Source organism: Amblyomma maculatum, chromosome 3 (genome assembly GCF_055883805.1).
Source record: "Amblyomma maculatum isolate TAMU_Amacu chromosome 3, ASM5588380v1, whole genome shotgun sequence".
NCBI classification, from domain to species: Eukaryota; Metazoa; Arthropoda; class Arachnida; order Ixodida; family Ixodidae; genus Amblyomma; species Amblyomma maculatum.
In genome coordinates, this window is record NC_139346.1 from 26562226 (window position 1) to 26583289 (window position 21064).

At 44.9% G+C, this 21064-nt stretch overlaps 1 protein-coding gene across 1 annotated transcript in view; it reads left to right on the plus strand.

Annotated features, from left to right (window-relative positions):
- The window catches only part of LOC146194388 (uncharacterized), a 109599-nt gene that overhangs the window by 23652 nt on the left and 64883 nt on the right, over positions 1-21064 (plus strand). Inside the window, exons 2-4 of the mRNA XM_084596542.1 lie at positions 1690-1868; positions 7702-7772; positions 19668-19754. Coding sequence (XP_084452668.1) covers positions 1690-1868; positions 7702-7772; positions 19668-19754 — 337 coding nt within the window. The remainder of the gene's footprint in view (positions 1-1689; positions 1869-7701; positions 7773-19667; positions 19755-21064) is intronic.

Below are 21064 nucleotides of genomic sequence, written 5' to 3' on the forward strand. Positions count from 1 at the left end.
TTGCCCGAACCGATTCAAACGAGTTTTCAAACGGGTTCATAAAAAAAAAAACTTCGGGTAAGGATATAGCACAGTTTGATGAGGGCCACACTATGAAACGTTCAGAGGTTCATCACATTTTCACTGCTATATTCACAGAGATAGACAATCATGGGACGATGAATGTTCACGGAAGACGCACCGGTGGATCGATATTTTACAAGGGGCAGGGTATAGGCAATGGTGCGTGTGCATTTCACAAGCTTTGAACCATACATACAGAGTTCATGCTGCACAGGTTTTATACCGTAGCGTTTAGGCGCCAGTTCCTGGCTCAAGCTGCGTCGGCGTAACCTGTAGGCAGGTGCAGAGTGGTCTAGAGGCCACGCGATTAAAGATGAAATTGACACACATTGGGCATGGACAGGGCGTGTAGAGCATAGAGAGGACAATTGATGGTCGCTTAGAGTAATAAATCGGATTCCGAGAAAAGAGAAGCGTAGAAGGCGGCGGCAGAAAGTTAGGTGGGCGGGTGAGGTTAAGAATTTCGCAGGAGTCAAGTGAATGCGGCGTGCACGGGCGTGCGTGTAGTCCAGCTGATTATGTTAATAATGATGCGCATAATATTCTCCTCGGCAGCCCGCCATTGTCATCCAATAAACAGACATGCCTCTTACAGTCTGGTTAATAGGCGTGTTGGGACCTTTAATGCTATTGCTTCCTACATCTAAAGGCGAAGCTTAAGTGTGCCCTGGAAACTGTGCCCCTTTCTGCTGCCTTTCACCTGCAACGGCTATAGTAGGTGAAAAGGTTGGGAGGTACAAAACCACTTTGCACATTTAAGAGGCAGGCAAAGTGTGGGAGGCAAAGTGCTGCTTAGTGGCTTGGGGTAGCCCGCGACCGTACGAAAGTGAGAGCCCCTAAAAAGTGGCTACCACGCAGAAAGAACCCGGGTAGTGACCACTCTCAAAACTGGAGACTATCAGGATGGCGGAATAATGCGCCACCACAGGGTTTGAATTTGGGTTTATTCAAATCTAGCCTATACATTATTTTCTGGGAGAACAGTGCTAAACGTGGCTCCAGTGGTTAGTTGCCTAGACCCTGCGAAAACTGAACAGTGACTGCTTTTAAAGCAGAAGGTTTGGCGAGAAGGAACAAATGCAAACACGGAGGCAAGAAAAGCATACGGGTGAGATTAAGATGGAGAGAAAGAGAGAGAGAGAGAGAGGAATGAGTGGCGAAAGCTAGAAAAGCGGAATCCTGAGGCGGAACGTACATTTGAATACAGTAGCGACACGTGAGATTTCCTTGCGCCGTCTGACACGTAATCAGTCAGGAAGAAATATAAGCAAAAGAACAGAAACGTACTGAAGCCGCCCTACAGCCGACCGAGACGAGGTCGACGAGGCTCGCGACTTGTCCCACTACTCTGAAGACCTCACGCCCCAGGCGTTGGTTTGACATATGAAAAACATCTGCTATTCTTCAAATCACACTTCTTTTTTATCACACTCAAAGACTCTGAATCGATTGTCAGTTGAGCAAGTGTAAGTGGGAAAGGCAAGAAGAGTGTTTCACTTCGCATGTGTATTTACTGTCTGTGTCAACTTCTTTACCTGAGTTTCACCCTTGTGCTCATAGGGGATGAGAGCTCAGAGAAACCTACACAAGTTCTAAAGTTAAGATATCTCGTCTTTTGATTTACAGGAAACGATCAGCAAGCAGCTGCAGGAAGCTGTAGCGGTAACAGCCAACGCTGTCGCCAACTTTAGTTCGGTCGAAGATCCCAGACTCAAGTGTTTAACCAGCTCGCTCGCCGCATATGAGCCTGAGAACCTCTTCGCCGTTTTTCGTTATCACTACCAGGCTCACGATGGAGAACCAAGGTTCGTGAATAGCTCCGCTTGTGTTTACGTATGTGATAGTATTTGCCTCAGACAACTAATAAGACACTAATATTCCAGCTTCGCGCCTCGGGAAAACGGCTTCACATAGGCGACTCCATGCGACTCCTGCCTGAGCCCCTTTGTTTGCATGAAAGTTGCTGGTACCTTCTTGTACAGAAAAAAAAGGAATATTGTGACGATTATATAGCATTTAGATGGGAAACTTCATATGTTTGTGAAAATAGTGCAAATGTTGAAAACCCACTTTTGATAAAAAGTCTTAAGGAAATGGTGGCATGTACGAAATGGTACTTTCTTAAATTATGCAGAATAATTCCCCTTATTTGTGGTCAGGAAACGTGCGAATAAACAGTCTAGGCACAATGAAGCAAAAATTTCTTTTTGCTTACCAGTGGAGTAGTTGAAAGTGCGATGCTAAATTTGGCACTGAATCCATGCGGTGGTAACCGTAGCGGCTCTTTGCCATTTACTCTGTTGATAGCGGTCATTCCAGTATGTGGGCGATAATAGTGCTGTACGTGTTATTCCATCACCACCCTCTTCTCTAGTACCTCCATATATGTTTCCAGACGCGCCAGGTCGGCACTGTACTGTGGCCGGCAACTATTAGAGTTGGGTCTTGAGAATTCAGCTCCCATGTGGTCATGTGGAGAGAAATCGATTCCATACTAGGTGCTGAGAGAGAGTCGAAAGCAGTGTCCTCGTCTGTGTGCTTGGCATTGATGGGCTTAGTGCAGCTGCTGGTTTAAGTTTCGAGATAACGATTTGAGCTGGTTTATTATGAGAAAGCCGCCGCGAATATATTTTTTCAGCAAGCGGGGCTTGATAAAAGGAGTTCAGAGACGTCATTGCCCTCACATTCGTGAGCAGCAAGTGAATTGCTTCTGGGAGTATCGAGGCTGTTGCTGAAAATGTCACCCTCTTCTTATTAAGACAAGTGGATGAGCGAAAGTCGCGGTCCTACGATTTGCATGAAGCGATGCTGCTTCGTTCTTTCTGCAGAAGAAGCAGGATGTATTTTACAAATATTATCTCTCTTGTGGCAATGATAATTGAATCTACGATGAGGTTTGAAGGACCTGTGCCCTTACAATCTGCGCATACTATGGGTAGGATAGTCCGGAAGAAACAGCTAGCCTTTGAAGCTAATCAGGTACGCACCTTGTGCACCATAATCTGGGTTTTGAGTACCATATACAGCGAATAGTTGGCAGCACTTTCTCGAGAATACTAGTGCCATTAACACGGAGCACGATGCACCGCAGCGCGTCAGGCAGACCAAAACATGTTTGGTCTGCAGCACGCTTACTCCAGTTCAGGGGGTACTATACAGCACAGACTTTCTGGGCGTTCCTTGAGGATGACAAGCTCCTCTTGATGGTGGTTCTTGGGCGATCGAAGACGAAACCACAGTAGTATGAGAGCCGGGAACGTGTGGCTGCCACATAACAAAGAGGAAAGCTCTGTGTCAGTGCGGGCTTAAAAGATAGGCTGGACGAGTAAGCAGGTGCAGCGGTGAATTCGAGGTGGTGCCAATGGGACGCATCCGTTGGCAAGGGCAAGGGCTAAGTTCCAGTCGGTGTTGAAAGTGAAGACTAAAAAGGCCGGCCGGGCACATGATCTTGAACTATTGGGAAGCGGTGAAGGTAGTTGAGTAGTCTGTGTCGCAAGAAGAAAGATATCTGGACGGAGGTTTGCAGGCGCTGAAGACTAACAACTCGAAGTGCACCTGCGTGCTTTCCGTCATCAATTTAGCCACAGATAAGCATAGAGCTGCTGCGCTTGGTGGTTTTGTGAAAAAACTGGAGTTTGCCTTTAATTTTGAATAATTTCCTCACTGAATATTAGCCGAGCTTGCTGGAACCCTCTCTGAAGAGAGGTCTCTAGTGCTCGTTTACACATCGGAAATATCCGATTCTTACAAGAAAATAGGGATCATGAAAAAAAAAAAGCCGGAAACACTGAGTCTAAAAGATATGAATCTGAAATAGGATGCTGTTTTTTTTAACGGCCTTACTCTGCTCCACATTACAGAGGCTCTACACTACTGTTGTTCACGCAGCGAAAATATAGACGCCAATTCTTAGAATAAATCATAAAGCATAAATAATAAAGCCGATGTTGACAAAATGAAAAGTGGAAGGAATAGGCAGTGATGTAGCGCGGATGCCACGAAACGCTTGTGAAATGTTTGCATGGTGGTTTCACTCCAGAATATTCGCTTGAGATCAGCAGTAAGATGAAGAAAGCCCTTTTGAAAGTACGTTCTAAATAAAATTTCTTTTTTTATGGTACTCAAGCACGCGCACACGCACACAAAAATCTCTGCAGCAACCCCGGAACCGTCGAGAGCTCGAGCAATTGCAATAAAAAAAGGACACTACTCAAAATAAAGAAGTATGCAGTAAACCTACGCCTTAAAGACCCTCGTCACTACCTCGCAATGAGCATGGCTAAGTGAGACACATTCTAAAAAATTGCCACGCGAGCTACTTTCTCCTGCTCGCATCGCATGGGCCTCAGGCCCCATCCATTTCCGTAAAATTTAGCGCCCATATGCTCTAGACAGAGATGTGAACTTATAGGCCGCAGCATAGCAAGGGTGCTTCACACCAGGCATACACAGACTTCAGGCGAAGAAATGAACGCGAAGGCAGAAGAACTATTAGCCTGGCTTCAAGATCTAAACTGCAACCTACGCGCCCCTAATATATATATATATATATATATATATATATATATATATATATATATATATATATATATATATAGAGTATTGCAAAACAAATCGAACGAAACTACCATCTCCCCATAGGCTTTGTGCCAATTTCAGCCTAAAATGTACCATAACGTTTTTTACAAGCATCAATTCTACCGTATACGCGTCGTCCCGAACACTGACCGCTGTGCAACAATCCAAACTTAGCCCTTTATCTATGGGAAAGCCCCGAACCACATGGAACCAAACACCCATCTCCGATTGCAACCTTCTGTTTCTAGTCATGTACCTCAGTGACTAGCTGCTGCTGATCGAGCACGCAGGGTCGCGTCAGCTGTTGGTGTCGGGACTCCGACAATCAGAGACGGCCATAAATGGCCCTTCCCTTCGATGCTAATTACGTTCTTTTATTCGTACTGTTTGTGACATCTGCAGCCCGATTGTAATCAGTAGGCAGAACATTCCACGTGGAATGCTTATATGTTGAGCTTAACATGTTTAACTCCCGGTTACTCTGCTAACAGCTTAAGCTCCGTTCTTATCATATAACCAGTTCACACGGTCATTTGAGGCTGCTTACTAGTGATAATGCGAAAACGTGACTCACTGCGTTACACCTGTGTCGCTGAAAATATTTAAAACCTCGTTAATGAGCTTTCTCATGACATGTTTGTCTGTTCATTGGACACCAGATAGCCAAGAGTTTCAACTTTTCGCTGCAAAGTTACGAGAATATTCAAGTTTGCATGGCCTGGTAATAATACAAACGTGAAGTGCATTTGAGTCTGTGTTTATTCCTCGCAACGCTTCATTGCATTAAAGGGACACTAAAGAGAGAAAGGAAGTGGGTTTGCATCGATAGAATGCGAGTTCCTGATTACAAAAAGACCACTCTTACTGAAAACAGAGCTGTTATAAGCTAGCAAAGAAAAATAACAGAAATACAGGTATCGCCACCACAGCCAAACGGCCGAGGCTCGCAACTACAAATCACGTGACGCGCTAGGGATCCCGGAGGCTGACAAATTCGAATTACGTTGAATGTTTGAATGCGGTAGTACGTTTTTTCTCAAACACGATAACACGCTTTTATCATACGTAAACGACGGCGAAAAGACAGCGTAAACGTTGCAAGGCAAATACAAAAATATACTTGGAGGCGCCACAGGCGCCCACTTCGGTTTTGGTTATGTTTCGGCTCAGGCATTTCGTGCGCACTCGGATAGTTTGTTTGAACCTGCAGCGCCTGAATTACGAGCTTGGAGCAGCAGATGCGCCTTGATGGTTCCCATTTGGGCATTCGGAGGCACGAGCGAGCGAAATCCGCTACCGCCGACACACTCCTTCGTTCACACTTCTGCGCCAACATATCGCCGCCGTTGCCGCTTCGACTGCGACCTGACCGCTTGACTGCAGCTACGTACGCCACCAAAAGCATACATATGCTAATTACCGAAGGAAAAACGCATTATCATTCAATTGTTCACTAAATCATGACACATCTGACCAACATATACTGCGTCAACAAGACCTTCAACGTGCTATTTGCAGGCGTCGTAAACAAAAGGGGCATACTTGCCGCTCATACCAAGGAGAGCGTCGATATATTGCGCTCGTCGCCCGGCGAAAAAAGGGCCTAGGGTAAAAAGTAAAAACTAAAAACTAAAAATAACGAAGCACCAGAAATACATTACAAAAGGTTAAAAAAAATCGATTTGTAAAAAAGAAGAAAAAAAAAAACCAGAAGCGGTGAGACTCGAACACGCTACTGCTTGCTCCGTAACGCTCGGCGCTAACCGCTCGGCTACACCGCTCCACAAGAAGCTTGGAAATATTTCTAGTTTTTAGGTCATGGCCCCATTTACAATAAAGTGTTTCTGCTGCCGGTCTAAAAGTTACTTCTTGATCATCGGCGCATGCTGCCTGCTCTCACGTCTTGCAACTAATGTTCTGGATGCCTATGCGCACTCTATTGTGCACTGGATCCATTTTAACATGTGGAATTTCACAGCGCTGGAAAATGTAGTGGCGCCGGCACTTCGGTCATGTTCTGCTACCGTGGACGTAATTTTCGCTGAACACGGAGCTGTAGCACCAACCTTGAAGGAAAAAAGTGCGACGAAGCTTCAAAACTGTCAAGCGCAGCAGCGAGGACACTATTTTGCTGGTAACTAAATCTTATTTGTATGTAAACATGTCAGGAAGCGTTGCGATGACCGAGGGCTCGGTTTGTTTATACACAGTGCAAGAAGGAGCGCAAATGCATGAGAAACGTGTAAAGTTTTGTGGTTTACAAGCGCTCTATGTTTTTTTCTTCCTTTATGGGCCCATCGCTCGGTAAATTACTCTCTTCATCGTTTTATTTATTTCGGATGAGGCCGTCATTGCGAGTATGCTGTTGCCAAGTTGGCCCTTGAGGGATGCGACGCCGCGGGCCGCGCCGGCTCTCTAGCTATCACGGAGTCTCCGCTTACGTCATAGTGTGCGTCACTCAACTCCAACTACGTAGTTGGAGGCCACAGTTTGAATTCGACCGGCGGGAACAAGAAAAAACCTCAACTTCTTATCGCAATATCTCAGCAATTATTCGATTTTTCGCTGCCGGATATGCGGCGACAGTGTCACCAAATGTAGTTTATTAGATTTTCATACCATCTTTGGCTGTCTTTAGTGTCCCTTTAAGGCCAGTCATCAGCAGTCACTGCGTTGGGGCAGCCAGATACTTTCCTGGCTGCCTTCGACGATTATTTTTACTGTAACATCAGTATGCATCCCAACCACAAGCTCGTTATACACGTTATACACCGCAACATTTTCACCAGGTGCCCCTTGAACCGACTGCCCATCGTGCCTATGCGGTGCCAGCACGTCTGGCGCGCAGAGGGCTGCCTGGGCTGAAACCTCAGTGCAAATAAATAATTTTAGTGGCTTCTATTTTATAGCCTGTGCACTCGCCGCCATCTTTATGGGTACCATCGAGCGTTGACAAACGCCAACTACACGTTTCGCGTAATGATATTATAGAGCTTACGCATTTAAAGATCTGCCTGAAAATATCATCACTGTTATTCCAGTTCTTGTTTTCTTACGCAGGACTGACATCGATTACTGCGTCAACCTTACTGTGACTGAGAGTTTTACGTTCGGCTTCCGAGCTTGCGAAGGTAAGTATTACATAGAGCATACGACACCTCTGAGCTCAAGCTATATTTATTTATTCAAAATACCTCACAGGGCTCAAGAGGGCGTTGAGTAAGGGGGCAAAATAACGGAGTAATTACAATAGGAACAATTAGGTAAATACAACGCGCAGTACAAGGCAAAAGGTAAAAATAATTATAACGATACAGGGCAAGTATAATGACAAAGATATGCATCGCCGCGAGCAACAGTTAAGTAAAAAATACATAAAAAGAGGCAAGTATATATCGCAAGTGTACGATGCACATATAAAGAAAAAGCAGTAGCCATAAAAAGAGAGAATTGTTGAAACTGCACTAGCAACTAAACCATAATACAAATAGTAACGAGGAGAAAAAAGAACTTATGCGACAGTACAACCTATAAAAAGGCACAATGTCAGTAAAGAAAATATTTGTGCAACTAGTCTTGAAATGGTTGGTGGTTGCTGATGGATACGATACCGTCGGGAAGATCATTCCAAAGAACAATGACACGTGGAAGGACAGATGATTTGAAGGCATGGGTTCTTCCATGTATGCGTTTAATGCTGTACGCGTTATTTAGGCCGAGTGAAATGCCTGAACGTTCTTCGAGGGGCAAGGGAGATGGCCCGGTGCTGTGACCATATTTATGAAGTAAGCATGCGAAAGCGATGGAGCAACGAATTTCTAATGATGCCAGGGAGATATAAAATTTGATCTTAGTTATGCTGAAATGGGGACCGAACTTTTGTGTGATGAAATGAGCGGCTATATATATTTTGCACGGATTCAAGCAAGTTGATTGGATACTTTTAATATGGAGACCACGTAAGTGAAGCAAATTGTAGTTGTGGACGCAGAATCTCTCGCTATTAGGGGCATCCAAAATACCTGTCCGTGTTTGAAAATCCTTTCTAACAAGGACAGGTATTTTGGATGACCATCTGGCACAAATTAACCGGGAAATCATTGAGGCCAGGCATATCATGCGATTAGGCGAAAATGTTTTGGTGAACCGTCTGGGTCATCATGACTTGGTTTTTGTTAATGATGTGGTTTAGTGCGGCTTGGCTTGAATATTTAAACTGTGTGCTTTTTCAATAAGCTTCAGTTGCGAGTCAGGGCCCGTCCTGTTTTCTTCTTGATCTTCGTCCTAGTCTGTAGCGCTGTTTATTCACCATGTCCCCGTACCAACGCTCTCAGATGTCTCTTCTATTGTAGAGAACTGCTGGCGAAATGAAAGAGAGTTACGAAGCCATGACAGTGTTAAAGAACCCAGGTACTGGGCAGACAATTGCTGGTTTTAGGCTTCAGACTGCTTTTGCTTCTCTTGTTTGACTGCTTTTGCTACGATTGTTTGACACAGCTCTTGCTAAGAGATGGCGCTTTTTCGTTTCGAATTTGTTTTTACTTAATCTGTTAGGTTATCTGCTGGGGTTAAAGGTTTCTGGTCTATTCTCCTGTTGTGGCCGCTAGTTTTTCACGTGTTGGGTTCGAAGCGATAATTGCTATGAGTGTCATGCTTGAACTGAATGTATTAATATACCCCTTTTCCGGTTAATAAATAATTGATAGCGTGCGCTTGTGGTGTCTCTTGTTTGTGTTCTTATTGCGCCGCCGTTAATTTCCTCGTAAGATGCAAGTCAGTCGTAATAAGTCAGTCCTAATAAGATGCAAGTCAGTCGTAAATTCTAGCAGTTGAGTGTCACATGAAAAACCTTTCCGGAAGCCGCGCTGATTAGGAAAAAATAAATAATTTAGTTCCAGATGGCAGTAAATACGAAAAGCGATAATGTGCACGAGTAATATACAGCAAATGCAAGTTAACGAAATAGGGCGGTAGTTTTCCGGTGAAAGTTTGTTGCCAGTTTTGAACACTGGAACGATATTAGCAATTTTCCAATCTGTAGGAAGCAAACCAAATGATAAAGATTGCTGATAGATGAGGCAAAAAATTTCGCTGAAAATCGATACAGTGTTTTTCAATATTTTAGTATTAATGTTTACAACATGAGCAGTTGAAGAAACATTAATATTTGCAATGAGACTAGCGATTCCTTCAACAGTTATGGTAATAGAGGCCATATATTGATAATTATGATCAGGAACAATGGGTATGTTGGATGATCTTCCTTCGTGAACAGCGATGTAAAATATCTGCTAAATGCTCTGGGACATTCACTCTCCGAAAGTGGTACGTGATCGTCATTGCCCAATAGAAATTGGTTGGTAGTACTGTCGGGAGATATCACACGCCAAACCTTTCCGGGGTTAGATTTAAGGAGTTCGGGTCGGTCATGACAGAAATATTTGTTCATTTATATATATATATATATATATATATATATATATATATATATATATATATATATATATATATATATATATATATATATATATATATATATACATATATATATATATATATTCTACTTTATATTTATCTATTTCAGTATTTTGTCACAGTTTACTAGTTACCTGTGGTTAATTGCGACGCGTGATCACTACAGCTCAATTGTACTAAACTTCAGCTATCCAGCGATGTACTATTTTTGAGGCTATGGCTTGGCTTTGAAGATTTGGCCTTGAAGATGACAGGAGGTCAAAATGCACCTGGCAATGTATTCGACTTTTGAATTGAATAGAACGTCGCTATAAATTCTGCAATGAATCTTACGGCTTGTTGAAGAGAAGGCGAACGCTGCTGAGGCATTGTTCAGAGACACATTGCACAGCATGCTGCTGAAGGTAGGGCGAGCATATTTCTTGTTCACGGTGTGCACGTACTAAAAATAAAAACACAATCACCGTGACCTGCAGGCGTATCCAAGGTACGATTTGCAAACCTTGGAGGCGACTTTGAGAACCAGCTAGAACCGACGTCTATCCTGAGCGTTCTCGCCATTTGTTATAACCTTAGGCCTGTTATATCCGACAAATGTAAGTCGTCTTGCTAACGCCTTTCGCTGCAGGTATAGTTTCATGTGTGGGTGTGCTGGCTGCCACAGCCAGCTGCCGCAACCAGCAAAAGGGGTTATATTAGGAGGTATATCGTTATACCCTTAGGCCTGTTATATCCGACAAATGTAAGTCGTCTTGCTAACGCCTTTCGCTGCAGGTATAGTTTCATGTGTGGGTGTGCTGGCTGCCACAGCCAGCTGCCGCAACCAGCAAAAGGGGTTATATTAGGAGGTCTATCGTTATATCCTTAGGCCTGTTATATCCGACAAATGTAAGTCGTCTTGCAAACGCCTTTCGCTGCAGGTATAGTTTCATGTGTGGGTGTGCTGGCTGCCACAGCCAGCTGCCGCAACAAGCAAAAGGGTTTATATTAGGAGGTCTATCGTTATATCCTTAGGCCTGTTATATCCGACAAATGTAAGTCGTCTTGCAAACGCCTTTCGCTGCAGGTATAGTTTCATGTGTGGGTGTGCTGGCTGCCACAGCCAGCTGCCGCAACCAGCAAAAGGGGTTATATTAGGAGGTCTATCGGTATATCCTTAGGCCTGTTATATCCGACAAATGTAAGTCGTCTTGCAAACGCCTTTCGCTGCAGGTATAGTTTCAAGTGTGGGTGTGCTGGCTGCCACAGCCAGCTGCCGTAACCAGCAAAAGGGGTTATATTAGGAGGTCTATCGTTATATCCTTAGGCCTGTTATATCCGACAAATGTAAGTCGTCTTGCAAACGCCTTTCGCTGCAGGTATAGTTTCATGTGTGGGTGTGCTGGCTGCCACAGCCAGCTGCCGCAACCAGCAAAAGGGGTTATATTAGGAGGTCTATCGTTATACCCTTAGGCCTGTTATATCCGACAAATGTAAGTCGTCTTGCAAACGCCTTTCGCTGCAGGTATAGTTTCATGTGTTTGTGTGCTGGCTGCCACAGCCAGCTGCCGCAACCAGCAAAAGGAGTTACATTAGGAGGTCTATCGTTATATCCTTAGGTCTGTTATATCCGACAAATGTAAGTCGTCTTGCAAACGCCTTTCGCTGCAGGTATAGTTTCATGTGTGGGTGTGCTGGCTGCCACAGCCAGCTGCCGCAACCAGCAAAAGGGGTTATATTAGGAGGTCTATCGTTATATCCTTAGGCCTGTTATATCCGACAAATGTAAGTCGTCTTGCAAACGCCTTTCGCTGCAGGTATAGTCTCATGTGTGGGTGTGCTGGCTGCCACAGCCAGCTGCGGCAACCAGCAAAAGAGGTTATATTAGGAGGTCTATCGTTATATCCTTAGGTCTGTTATATCCGACAAATGTAAGTCTTCTTGCAAACGCCTTTCGCTGCAGGTATAGTTTCATGTGTGGGTGTGCTGGCTGCCACAGCCAGCTGCCGCAACCAGCAAAAAGGGTTATATTATCAGGTCTATCGTTATAACCTTAGGCCTGTTATATCCGACAAAAAATATAAGTCGTCTTGCAAACGCCTTTCGCTGCAGGTATAGTTTCATGTGTGGGTGTGCTGTCTGCCACAGCCAACTGCCGCAACCAGAAAAAGGGGTTATATTAGGAGGTCTATCGTTATACCCTTAGGCCTGTTATATCCGACAAATGTAAGTCGTCTTGCTAACGCCTTTCGCTGCAGGTATAGTTTCATGTGTGGGTGTGCTGGCAGCCACAGCCAGCTGCCGCAACCAGCAAAAGGGGTTACATTAGGAGGTCTATCGTTATATCCTTAGGCCTGTTATATCCGACAAATGTAAGTCGTCTTGCAAACGCCTTTCGCTGCAGGTATAGTCTCATGTGTGGGTGTGCTGGCTGCCACAGCCAGGTGCCGCAACCAGCAAAAGGGGTTATATTAGGAGGTCTATCGTTATATCCTTAGGCCTGTTATATCCGACAAATGTAAGTCGTCTTGCAAACGCCTTTCGCTGCAGGTATATTTTCATGTGTGGGTGTGCTGGCTGCCACAGCCAGCTGCGGCAACCAGCAAAAGGGGTTACATTAGGAGGTCTATCGTTATATCCTTAGGCCTGTTATATCCGACAAATGTAAGTCGTCTTGCAAACGCCTTTCGCTGCAGGTATAGTTTCATGTGTGGGTGTGCTGGCTGCCACAGCCAGCTGCCGCAACCAGCAAAAGGGGTTATATTAGGAGGTCTATCGTTATATCCTTAGGTCTGTTATATCCGACAAATGTAAGTCGTCTTGCAAACGCTTTTCGCTGCAGGTATAGTCTCATGTGTGGGTGTGCTGGCTGCCACAGCCAGCTGCCGCAACCAGCAAAAGGGGTTACATTAGGAGGTCTATCGTTATATCCTTAGGCCTGTTACATCCGACAAATGTAAGCCGTCTTGCAAACGCCTTTCGCTGCAGGTATAGTCTCATGTGTGGGTGTGCTGGCTGCCACAGCCTGCTGCCGCAACCAGCAAATGGGGTTATATTAGGAGGTCTATGGGAGCGACCTTGGTCCTGAAGCTGGCACAGGCAGTGTAATGAAGATCTTGCTTGTCTTGGTGCCCCTGGGGATAAGGGTTACACCGAGAAAATATTAACTAGAAGAACTGGAATAAAAACAACACGAAAACAAAATAAAAGGTGACGAACGCAGAAAGGAAAGGAGGAATAGTGAATCATACATGGCAAAATTACTTTTGAAAAGGAATTAAATTATATTACTAATTACTTTGCTGAAAATTGCAGAAAAGTAATTAAATTACATTACTATTACTTCTCCTGAATAATTAAATTACTTTTAAATTACCTTCTAGTTTCCATTCATGCAAAAACTAAGCAAAGCTAGTAAAAAAAAACAACTTGTTCTCCAGACGCTGTCGTGACACTGGGGCTAAGTCGACCCGGCCTTCACTTGGTAGCGTGCAGAGACTCCGGGTTATTGAAGGATTGAATCTTCGAAGTTGGTAAAATATATACAAGCAGATTTAATGGCACTTTGAGAAAGCGTATTTACATGAAAAAGAAGGGTATATCAGCAAAATGGCAAGCGTTAAGAGTTCATAACGAGAAGCGTCTGGATGAGCCGTTTACCCAGGGCTCACAGCCTCATTTCGTGCTCTGCAATGTCCTTAAAACCCCCTATGTCCAGCCCCTCTCTGAAAATGCTGGCCAACCAGTTCCAGGGCACGCCCCTCAGATATCGGCATCCAATCGAACACATCACTGCACTGATGGTCTGATGCACTGACTGGTCCGGCATTGTTTCGTTGGGCGTGGTCACTTGTTGGCGGGTAGAGCTTGGGAACGGCGAGGAGGTACATTTCTATTCTTCAGCAAAGATCCGATATGCTGGTTTCGGCAAGTGGATTTCCTTCTCAGAAACCCAAGTGCACGTGCGCGCCACCTACTGCTCCCAGCATTGTCCCTTTCCGACAATTGCAAATCTTTCCAGCATTCCAGGGAATTCCTCTAATGGCCGTATTCGTCATGCTCCTTTTTTGTCTTGTACGTCAGCGGACGTGTCACTCTGTAGTCTCCTTTGGACAATAGGCATTCCTCACTGGACAATAGCGCTTCTCGTCGGGAAGGGTGAACAATTGAACAAAAGCACATCCGGCTATTTACCACAGGGCGACATTTCTTTGTATTTTTCTTGACGTTCCCTTGACAGGGCCAATTTGGCATTTGCAGGGTCTCGACAAAGCAAAACAGGCTCACACAAAAGGATTCATGGAAACAGGCTCACTTAGCGCCCTTGCACCAACAGCACATATCCATGCCCACAGGCGAACAATAGAGCGCGCAAGTGCGGACCATGCACGGTCATAACAACGCGAAGCACACACAATCTTTCGTCTTCCCGCCAAATTCCGACCCAGAGAGCTATTGCTTCTCTCTCTCCTTCAGTACGTGCCATTACAAAAACAAGAGTACCGCAAAAAAAACACGGTCGAACGGTTCTGAAATGACCGGCGAACCCAGCGTCTTGCTGACCCGGAGCTGTCTCCGCCATTTGAAGGGCCCAAAGAAGCTAGCTTATTTATTGCTTCCGCAGTCCAAAGAATCGATGTCGGCACATTTGTGCTCACTGCTCAGTAATGCTCAAGCCCCGGTGCCTCACGTCATGGACCCTTCTGCCTATCTCCCCCAACCCCAATCCTCCTTCGCCCCGTGGTTTTGAGTGTAGCCAGGCGCCACTGTGCCCTAGCCGACGCAACAGGCAGTGGCGCTACGCCTCGCTCCAAACTAGTTTTCAGCTCCAGCATTCTTGCACCATCTCTCCCTTCAGCATTCCCCTGACCCCTTGTATCCTGCTGCTTGGAGAACGGTTGAGGTCTCAGACACACTGTTCTGCTCAACTCTGTCCCCCTTTGCCGATCCGTTACGCTGGCTTCGCTTGCCGCACGCCGTTCCTGCTTTCGCGGCACTCTACTTCGCCATCTATTGAAGGAGTAGTGGCGCAATTTAGTAAAAGTAATTTCGAAAGGAATTATTTACTTTTTCTGTGAAATTACTGCCAAAAAGTAATTCATCACATTACTAAATTACCAACCCGAAAAAGGAATTCTATACATAACAAATTACCGAGAAAAGTAATTAAATAACAGCAATCCCATTACTGTAATTGAATTACTGCCATATATGTTGTGGATGAATCTCCTCTTGAGAAGAGGAAAACAAAATGCCTCTACCACCAAATGTCATAATGAATCCACAGCCGAGTTTAGCCGGTATTTGCCGCGATAGTTGATATCGGGAGTCTAAATTATGTATTTACAGATACTGCTAGCTGCTTTGGGGACTGGGACAAAAGTGGTTAAGAAGGTTTGAAAGTAAAGATGCTTGTTCGCAACATTAAAAAAACTGCGCGCTGTAATACAACAGAGACATAAACGGGTGGCACGAAGGGTTACGCTGTAGAAATACATGTTCACGGAAGAACAAAAAGCACTTTGCCAAGAGCTAATAAAAGATGAGTTCAGCTGTACACTGTAATCATCAGTGCTTACGATAGTTCATGGTTTTCTTTGAAATAAAAAGACATTGCCAACGATTACGTTATTTCCTAATGCGAAATTTGAGCGCAGCGGATCAGCTGTTTCACCTTTTCGATAAATTGAGGCAAAGATTTCGAGCAAGATACGTATGTACAATCAGAGACTTTTTTTTTTTTCCACACGTATCTCTTCAAGAAACACTCCACTAACAATTCTTTACTGTCATGAAAGAAGCTTGGTGTCGGAGAAATGACGAGAGCAACTGAGTTATCGGGAGGTTGCGGGAGGCAGCACGTGGGTCCATAGGAACGTTGCGCGACGAACAGATAGCAGCGACTGGCTGATGCCGCTGACGCCGCTAGCGAGTGAAGCGTGATCCGCTTAGCGAGGCGGCGTTTCAGCACCCGGAAAGTACCCTTGCCGCCACTCAGGAAGAGGGGGGGAAGGGAGGGGCCTCCTCTTTTTTCTACATGGCGGCGAAGGCGTTCTATGCAGCACGTTGTCTTGACTCGCCAGCGGCTTCAGCGGCATAAGTCACTCGCTGCTAGCGCTGCCTCCGGCGAACCCCCCCCCCCCTCCTTTCCTCGTGTTTTCCGGTTGCTGCGTGCGCTCCTGCCCCCATCGTTCGCCGCTGAGTCTACACCCCCCCCCCCCGTCTACCTGCGAGGCTCCCGTTGCCGAAGCGCCGGCTCGAACTGGGGGGATGAAAGGGGGCGGCTCGCTGATAAATGCAGTGATAGATTGGGTACTCACGAGGCCACGCGGCAAGTTACATTCCCGAACTGCATGCGGATAAAAGGAATTACGGAAAGTGTCTATGTGGAATCTGCATTCTTCCAGGTGTTTCTTGTGTGTGTCCCTGGCAGCTCTCGTTCTAGTATCAGTCATGTACTTGCTGCTGTCAACTTTGAGTGAATTGTTGTAGAGCTGATAGAAAATTTTAAGCGTAGGAATTTGGCTCGCTAGCTAATTGTGATAGCTCAGCCATTGGCATGAATAATGAATGTGAAGTGTACCGATCGTACTTATTGCTGGTAAATTTGGCTGTTTTGCGCTGGATACTTTCCAACTTAAGTATACTTGTCTTTGTATATGGAAACCAACATGCTATTCCATTCTCGAGTGGAGGTCGGACTATGCCTTGTTGCCGTTAAGTTCCAATTACTGTGTCGTATTTTAACTGGAACACGTTTTACGTGTGGTGGAATCCATTCTCCATACATAAAGGTGATCATTGGTCTTACAGGCAGGGAATTAGGAATGTTTTGTGCTTTATTTTTAAGTGCGGCATCGTGATCATCTGTTTTTTGTGTTCAACGAGCCGCACGTTACAGGATCTGGCATCTCGTGGGCGGGGTGCAACAACACATTTAGCGATGTGTTACAATCTCGAATCCCACACGAAAACGACGCAGTTCGCGCTAGGTGTGATGCAAGAAAAGCGTAAACGCAATAGCCACGCAAGCGCGACCCAGAGCACCTGTTGACCGAAGGCGGTGAAATTTGCAAAATGACGTGAGTAGTCTCTGTTGAGTGTCCGTGCAGAGAACCAGGGTTTAGCTGTTGAGATAGCGAACCATTCTACTTCGACTGTACGTACTCTATGCACTCAAGGACTCTGGTATAGTTTAAACTGCCACTTCGGTAACCTGAGTCATGGCTGAACAGTACGATCGCGTAAGAGCGCCACGTCTTTTCTTCATGCGACGGCGATAAAAGTGCCACAAAACCGGCAACCTGAGATCGGCGTCTGTGTGAGGCCTCTACGTAGCAAGGGTCACGCAAAAGACGGCGTGCTTTCAGTGATGGGTGTCGAATGGAGAGGCATGATGAGTGGGAGCGCGGATAAATCGTCGGGTACATTGAAATCTTTCCAGTGTTCGTTCAGCATACCTGTGTGCAGTTTTATTTATGTATTCTCATATACTGCGCTCCTTTTGAGGCTATTGTACGAGTTGGAAACAAGAATAGAGTCTTATCAACAGCCAACAGAAAGAACATAGAACAAAGTCAACTGCATAATTACATATTTGCAACAATATGCACAAAGCGTCATAAATTCTGCCAGCATAGACCAACTTGTAGAGAACTGTAGCGCTCTAAGGCAGGTGCGTGGAAATTAAATTTGAATGCGTCTTCATGTGTGCAATAGGCAACAGAATCAAGGAGTGTAAGCGCTTTGTAGACGTAGGGTTAGGAAATTTCAGGTACGTGTCCAATAGAATAAAACTGGACGAACGGACAATACTGTGCAAATAAGTTACTCATTCCGCAAAGAGCCCGCTTGGAGGAAAGGACTAAGCAAGGAATAGTCCAATAAGTTGAAAACCTGCTGCAGTATCACCGATAAATAAACCGCACATATTTGCTCTGAACCGACCCAATCGGCTTGCTTCCATTGTTTTTAATGAGGATTGTAAATTCTTGGCCCAAACTCTAAAACTTGACAGAATAAAGTTTAAGTTAGCAGTTTAGCTTCTTGGTGAAGTACAAAAGGAACATTTCACATATGCGTTTCGCATTTTATCCTTACACACTGTCTGTGTATTTTGACAAAGAAAACTTATAAGAAAAAAAATGAGTAAAATCTGCATTTTGAGCATATTTTAAAAAGCTACCAGTTAGTAACTGTAACCAGACGGCACTCTGCGGCTGCAAGATGGCAAGCAGACAGGTTTACAGAATTTCTTTTGAAGTTGCCACGTTTCACACAATGAGAAATGAGGCGTTCACTTGCGCATGGTGCAGAGCAGTAGCAACTAGGCTCTGTAAGGCACAATTATATGCCTACCAGCTCCTATAAACTTATCTTAGAAACCGTACATTGTGATAAATCACTGGTGTATATAAGAGAGGTGGCCAGCGCATGAAACGTTATGTAAGAGTGCATTATACGCTAAACGTATCAGGCCTACGCTAAACGTATCGGACTAACTTTAATAAAAAGCAGCATACTGCGTATAATTATAAGAATAATTGATGTTCACTTTATCGCTGACGAATCTTTAGTATTGAATTCAGTTTCAGTAGTAACTGTAGTAGTAGTAGTAGTAGTAGTAATAGTAGTATTAGTAGTAGTAGTAGTAGTAGTAGTAGTATAGCAGTAGTGGTAGTAGTAGTAGTATAGCAGTAGTGGTAGTAGTAGTAGTACTAGTAGTGGTAGAGTAGTAGTATTAGTAATAGTAGTAGTAGTAGTAGTAGTAGTAGTAGTAGTAGTAGTAGTAGTAGTAGTAGTAGTAGTAGTAGTAGTAGTAGTAGTAGTAGTAGTAGTAGTAGTAGCAGTAGTAGTAGAATTGAGTAGTATTGAATTCAGTGAGTGCACGGTTACAAAGAAAAATCGATATTCAATTTATGACTGACAAATCTTTAGTATAGAATTCAGTTTGCAAAGACGCAAAGTGTGAATAATGACGTCCACGGTTTTATATAGCTGGTCAAATAAATCGGCAACCTGGGAAAAGATATCACGTGAACTATTAATAACGTATGTTATTTCAACCTGATAGGAAACGCTTCTTAATAGCGATGTAAGCCTTAAATAGAAAAGAGTGAGCTTGGAGATGCCAGCGACTGGAAGAAACCCTTAATCAGGCCGGTGGTTGCCAAGGCTAGAGCAGAAGATATACGGAAAATGTTTGGTGGACACCACGTGAGCCATCATGCACAGAAAGCACAGGCAAAAGGCGAGTGAGAAACGGTCGTGAAAGCTTAAATAAGATGTGCGTCAGTGAGTCTTATCAGTACACGCACAAGCCAAGCGTTAAAGAACCTGAGAACGACGTTCTACGATGAGATTAAGTATAGGCAGAATGACGCAAACAATGGAGGTTTGCGACAAGCTGAACCGGACAACTGTCTGGCTGTGCGAACAGCCGTGGCGCTTCCAATAAAGTTTCCACCAGTGCCTATATCATGCCCCTTCTTACTATGGAGCCACAAACGCTCGAGGTTTTGAATTTCATCTATGTCGGTAAAATTGATCGCTGTATTTCGTTTGCTTTTCAGACGGCCCCGATTCTTCCTCCGTCCATATGTACTACTTCAACGGACTGAGCTGCTTTGTTGGGACATTCCCTCTTTTGGGCAATGACTGTAAGTCGCTTAAATATATGAGCTCCAAAATCCGCGTAGTAATGGCACAGGAAATAATATTAACTTATGCGGCTTATGCTTGTTAATTGGTCTATTATGTGCTAGACTTCGAGATTTGTCATTATCCGTCTAGGTTACCGACTTTCAAAATTAGAAAAGTTGCTCATATCGATGCGTAAACTATTTTTACTTTTGTAGCACGTCACTTTCAAATAAAAAATTTACATTGCGATGAAGAGAGTGAAACTCGTTACGATAAGTGACCAGATCGTTTTGCAAAGAAACAATTGGAGATAAACTCCGCCCTGAAAGAGAACCGCGATAAACTATTGAACCCTTTAACAGCTTTCTTGTGGTTGCCATTCGATTTCGCTTATTTATCATGTGATTGGCTGGGAGAATGACTTCAATCGTTTAGTAGACTCGGTTTTCTAGACAGCGCTACGGGTCTGTCTATGCTCCCCGTTAACAGAGAGGTGCGGAGCCCCGCAGGCCGAATGCCGCTTCACACACCTGCCGCTGTCGTCGCCTTGAGCGTGAGCCGACCATGTTACGCTGCGCATAACCTTCTTGGATTTTTCGGCATCCTAACAACGCGACAAAACCTATCCAGCCAGCAACGCCGGCTTTTCCGCCTCATGAACTCCTTAACTTTGTCGGGTGAAAAATTATTATTGCCGTTATTATCCTCAGAAACAGCATCTTTACGCTTAAATTTGCTATTGTAGTAATCCCGATCGCCATCAGCTCACGCGCCAACCTGAAGAGGTAGACGAAGTGGAGCCGGAGCCTTGTTGGCACTGCACTGTTGGCAAGCTGTTGTTTCGAACGCTACCCCCGTCGCTTTGGTTTGCGGACGTTGCCTACGATCGTGGTGCTCCAATAAACACCTTACACTTGGTGGAGGTGTCTCGGTCGTCGCCCCAGTTCTCGAAAATTTCACCCTGGAACTTCGGAACCGCACGCTACCGCCTTCGGTCACAACCATGTAGGACGCTCCCAGCCAACCATCGGCGCCCATCCCTGCCACTCCTGCCATCATCTTCTGTCCCGGGACACAACGCCCCCATGACCCACCTTTCTTCAGTGGTATCGATGACCATGACGTTGACGACTGGCTGGCCTCTTTCGAGCGCATCAGCACTTACAACCGCTGGGACGATTCCATAAAACTGAGCAACGTCCTCTTCTACCTCACGGACGTGGCAAATCTGTGGTTTCGAAACCACGAAGCCGATCTTTCGACATGGTCTGTCTTCAAGAAGAACTACGCGGATGTCTTCGGCCGTCCTGCGGTACGCAAACTCCGG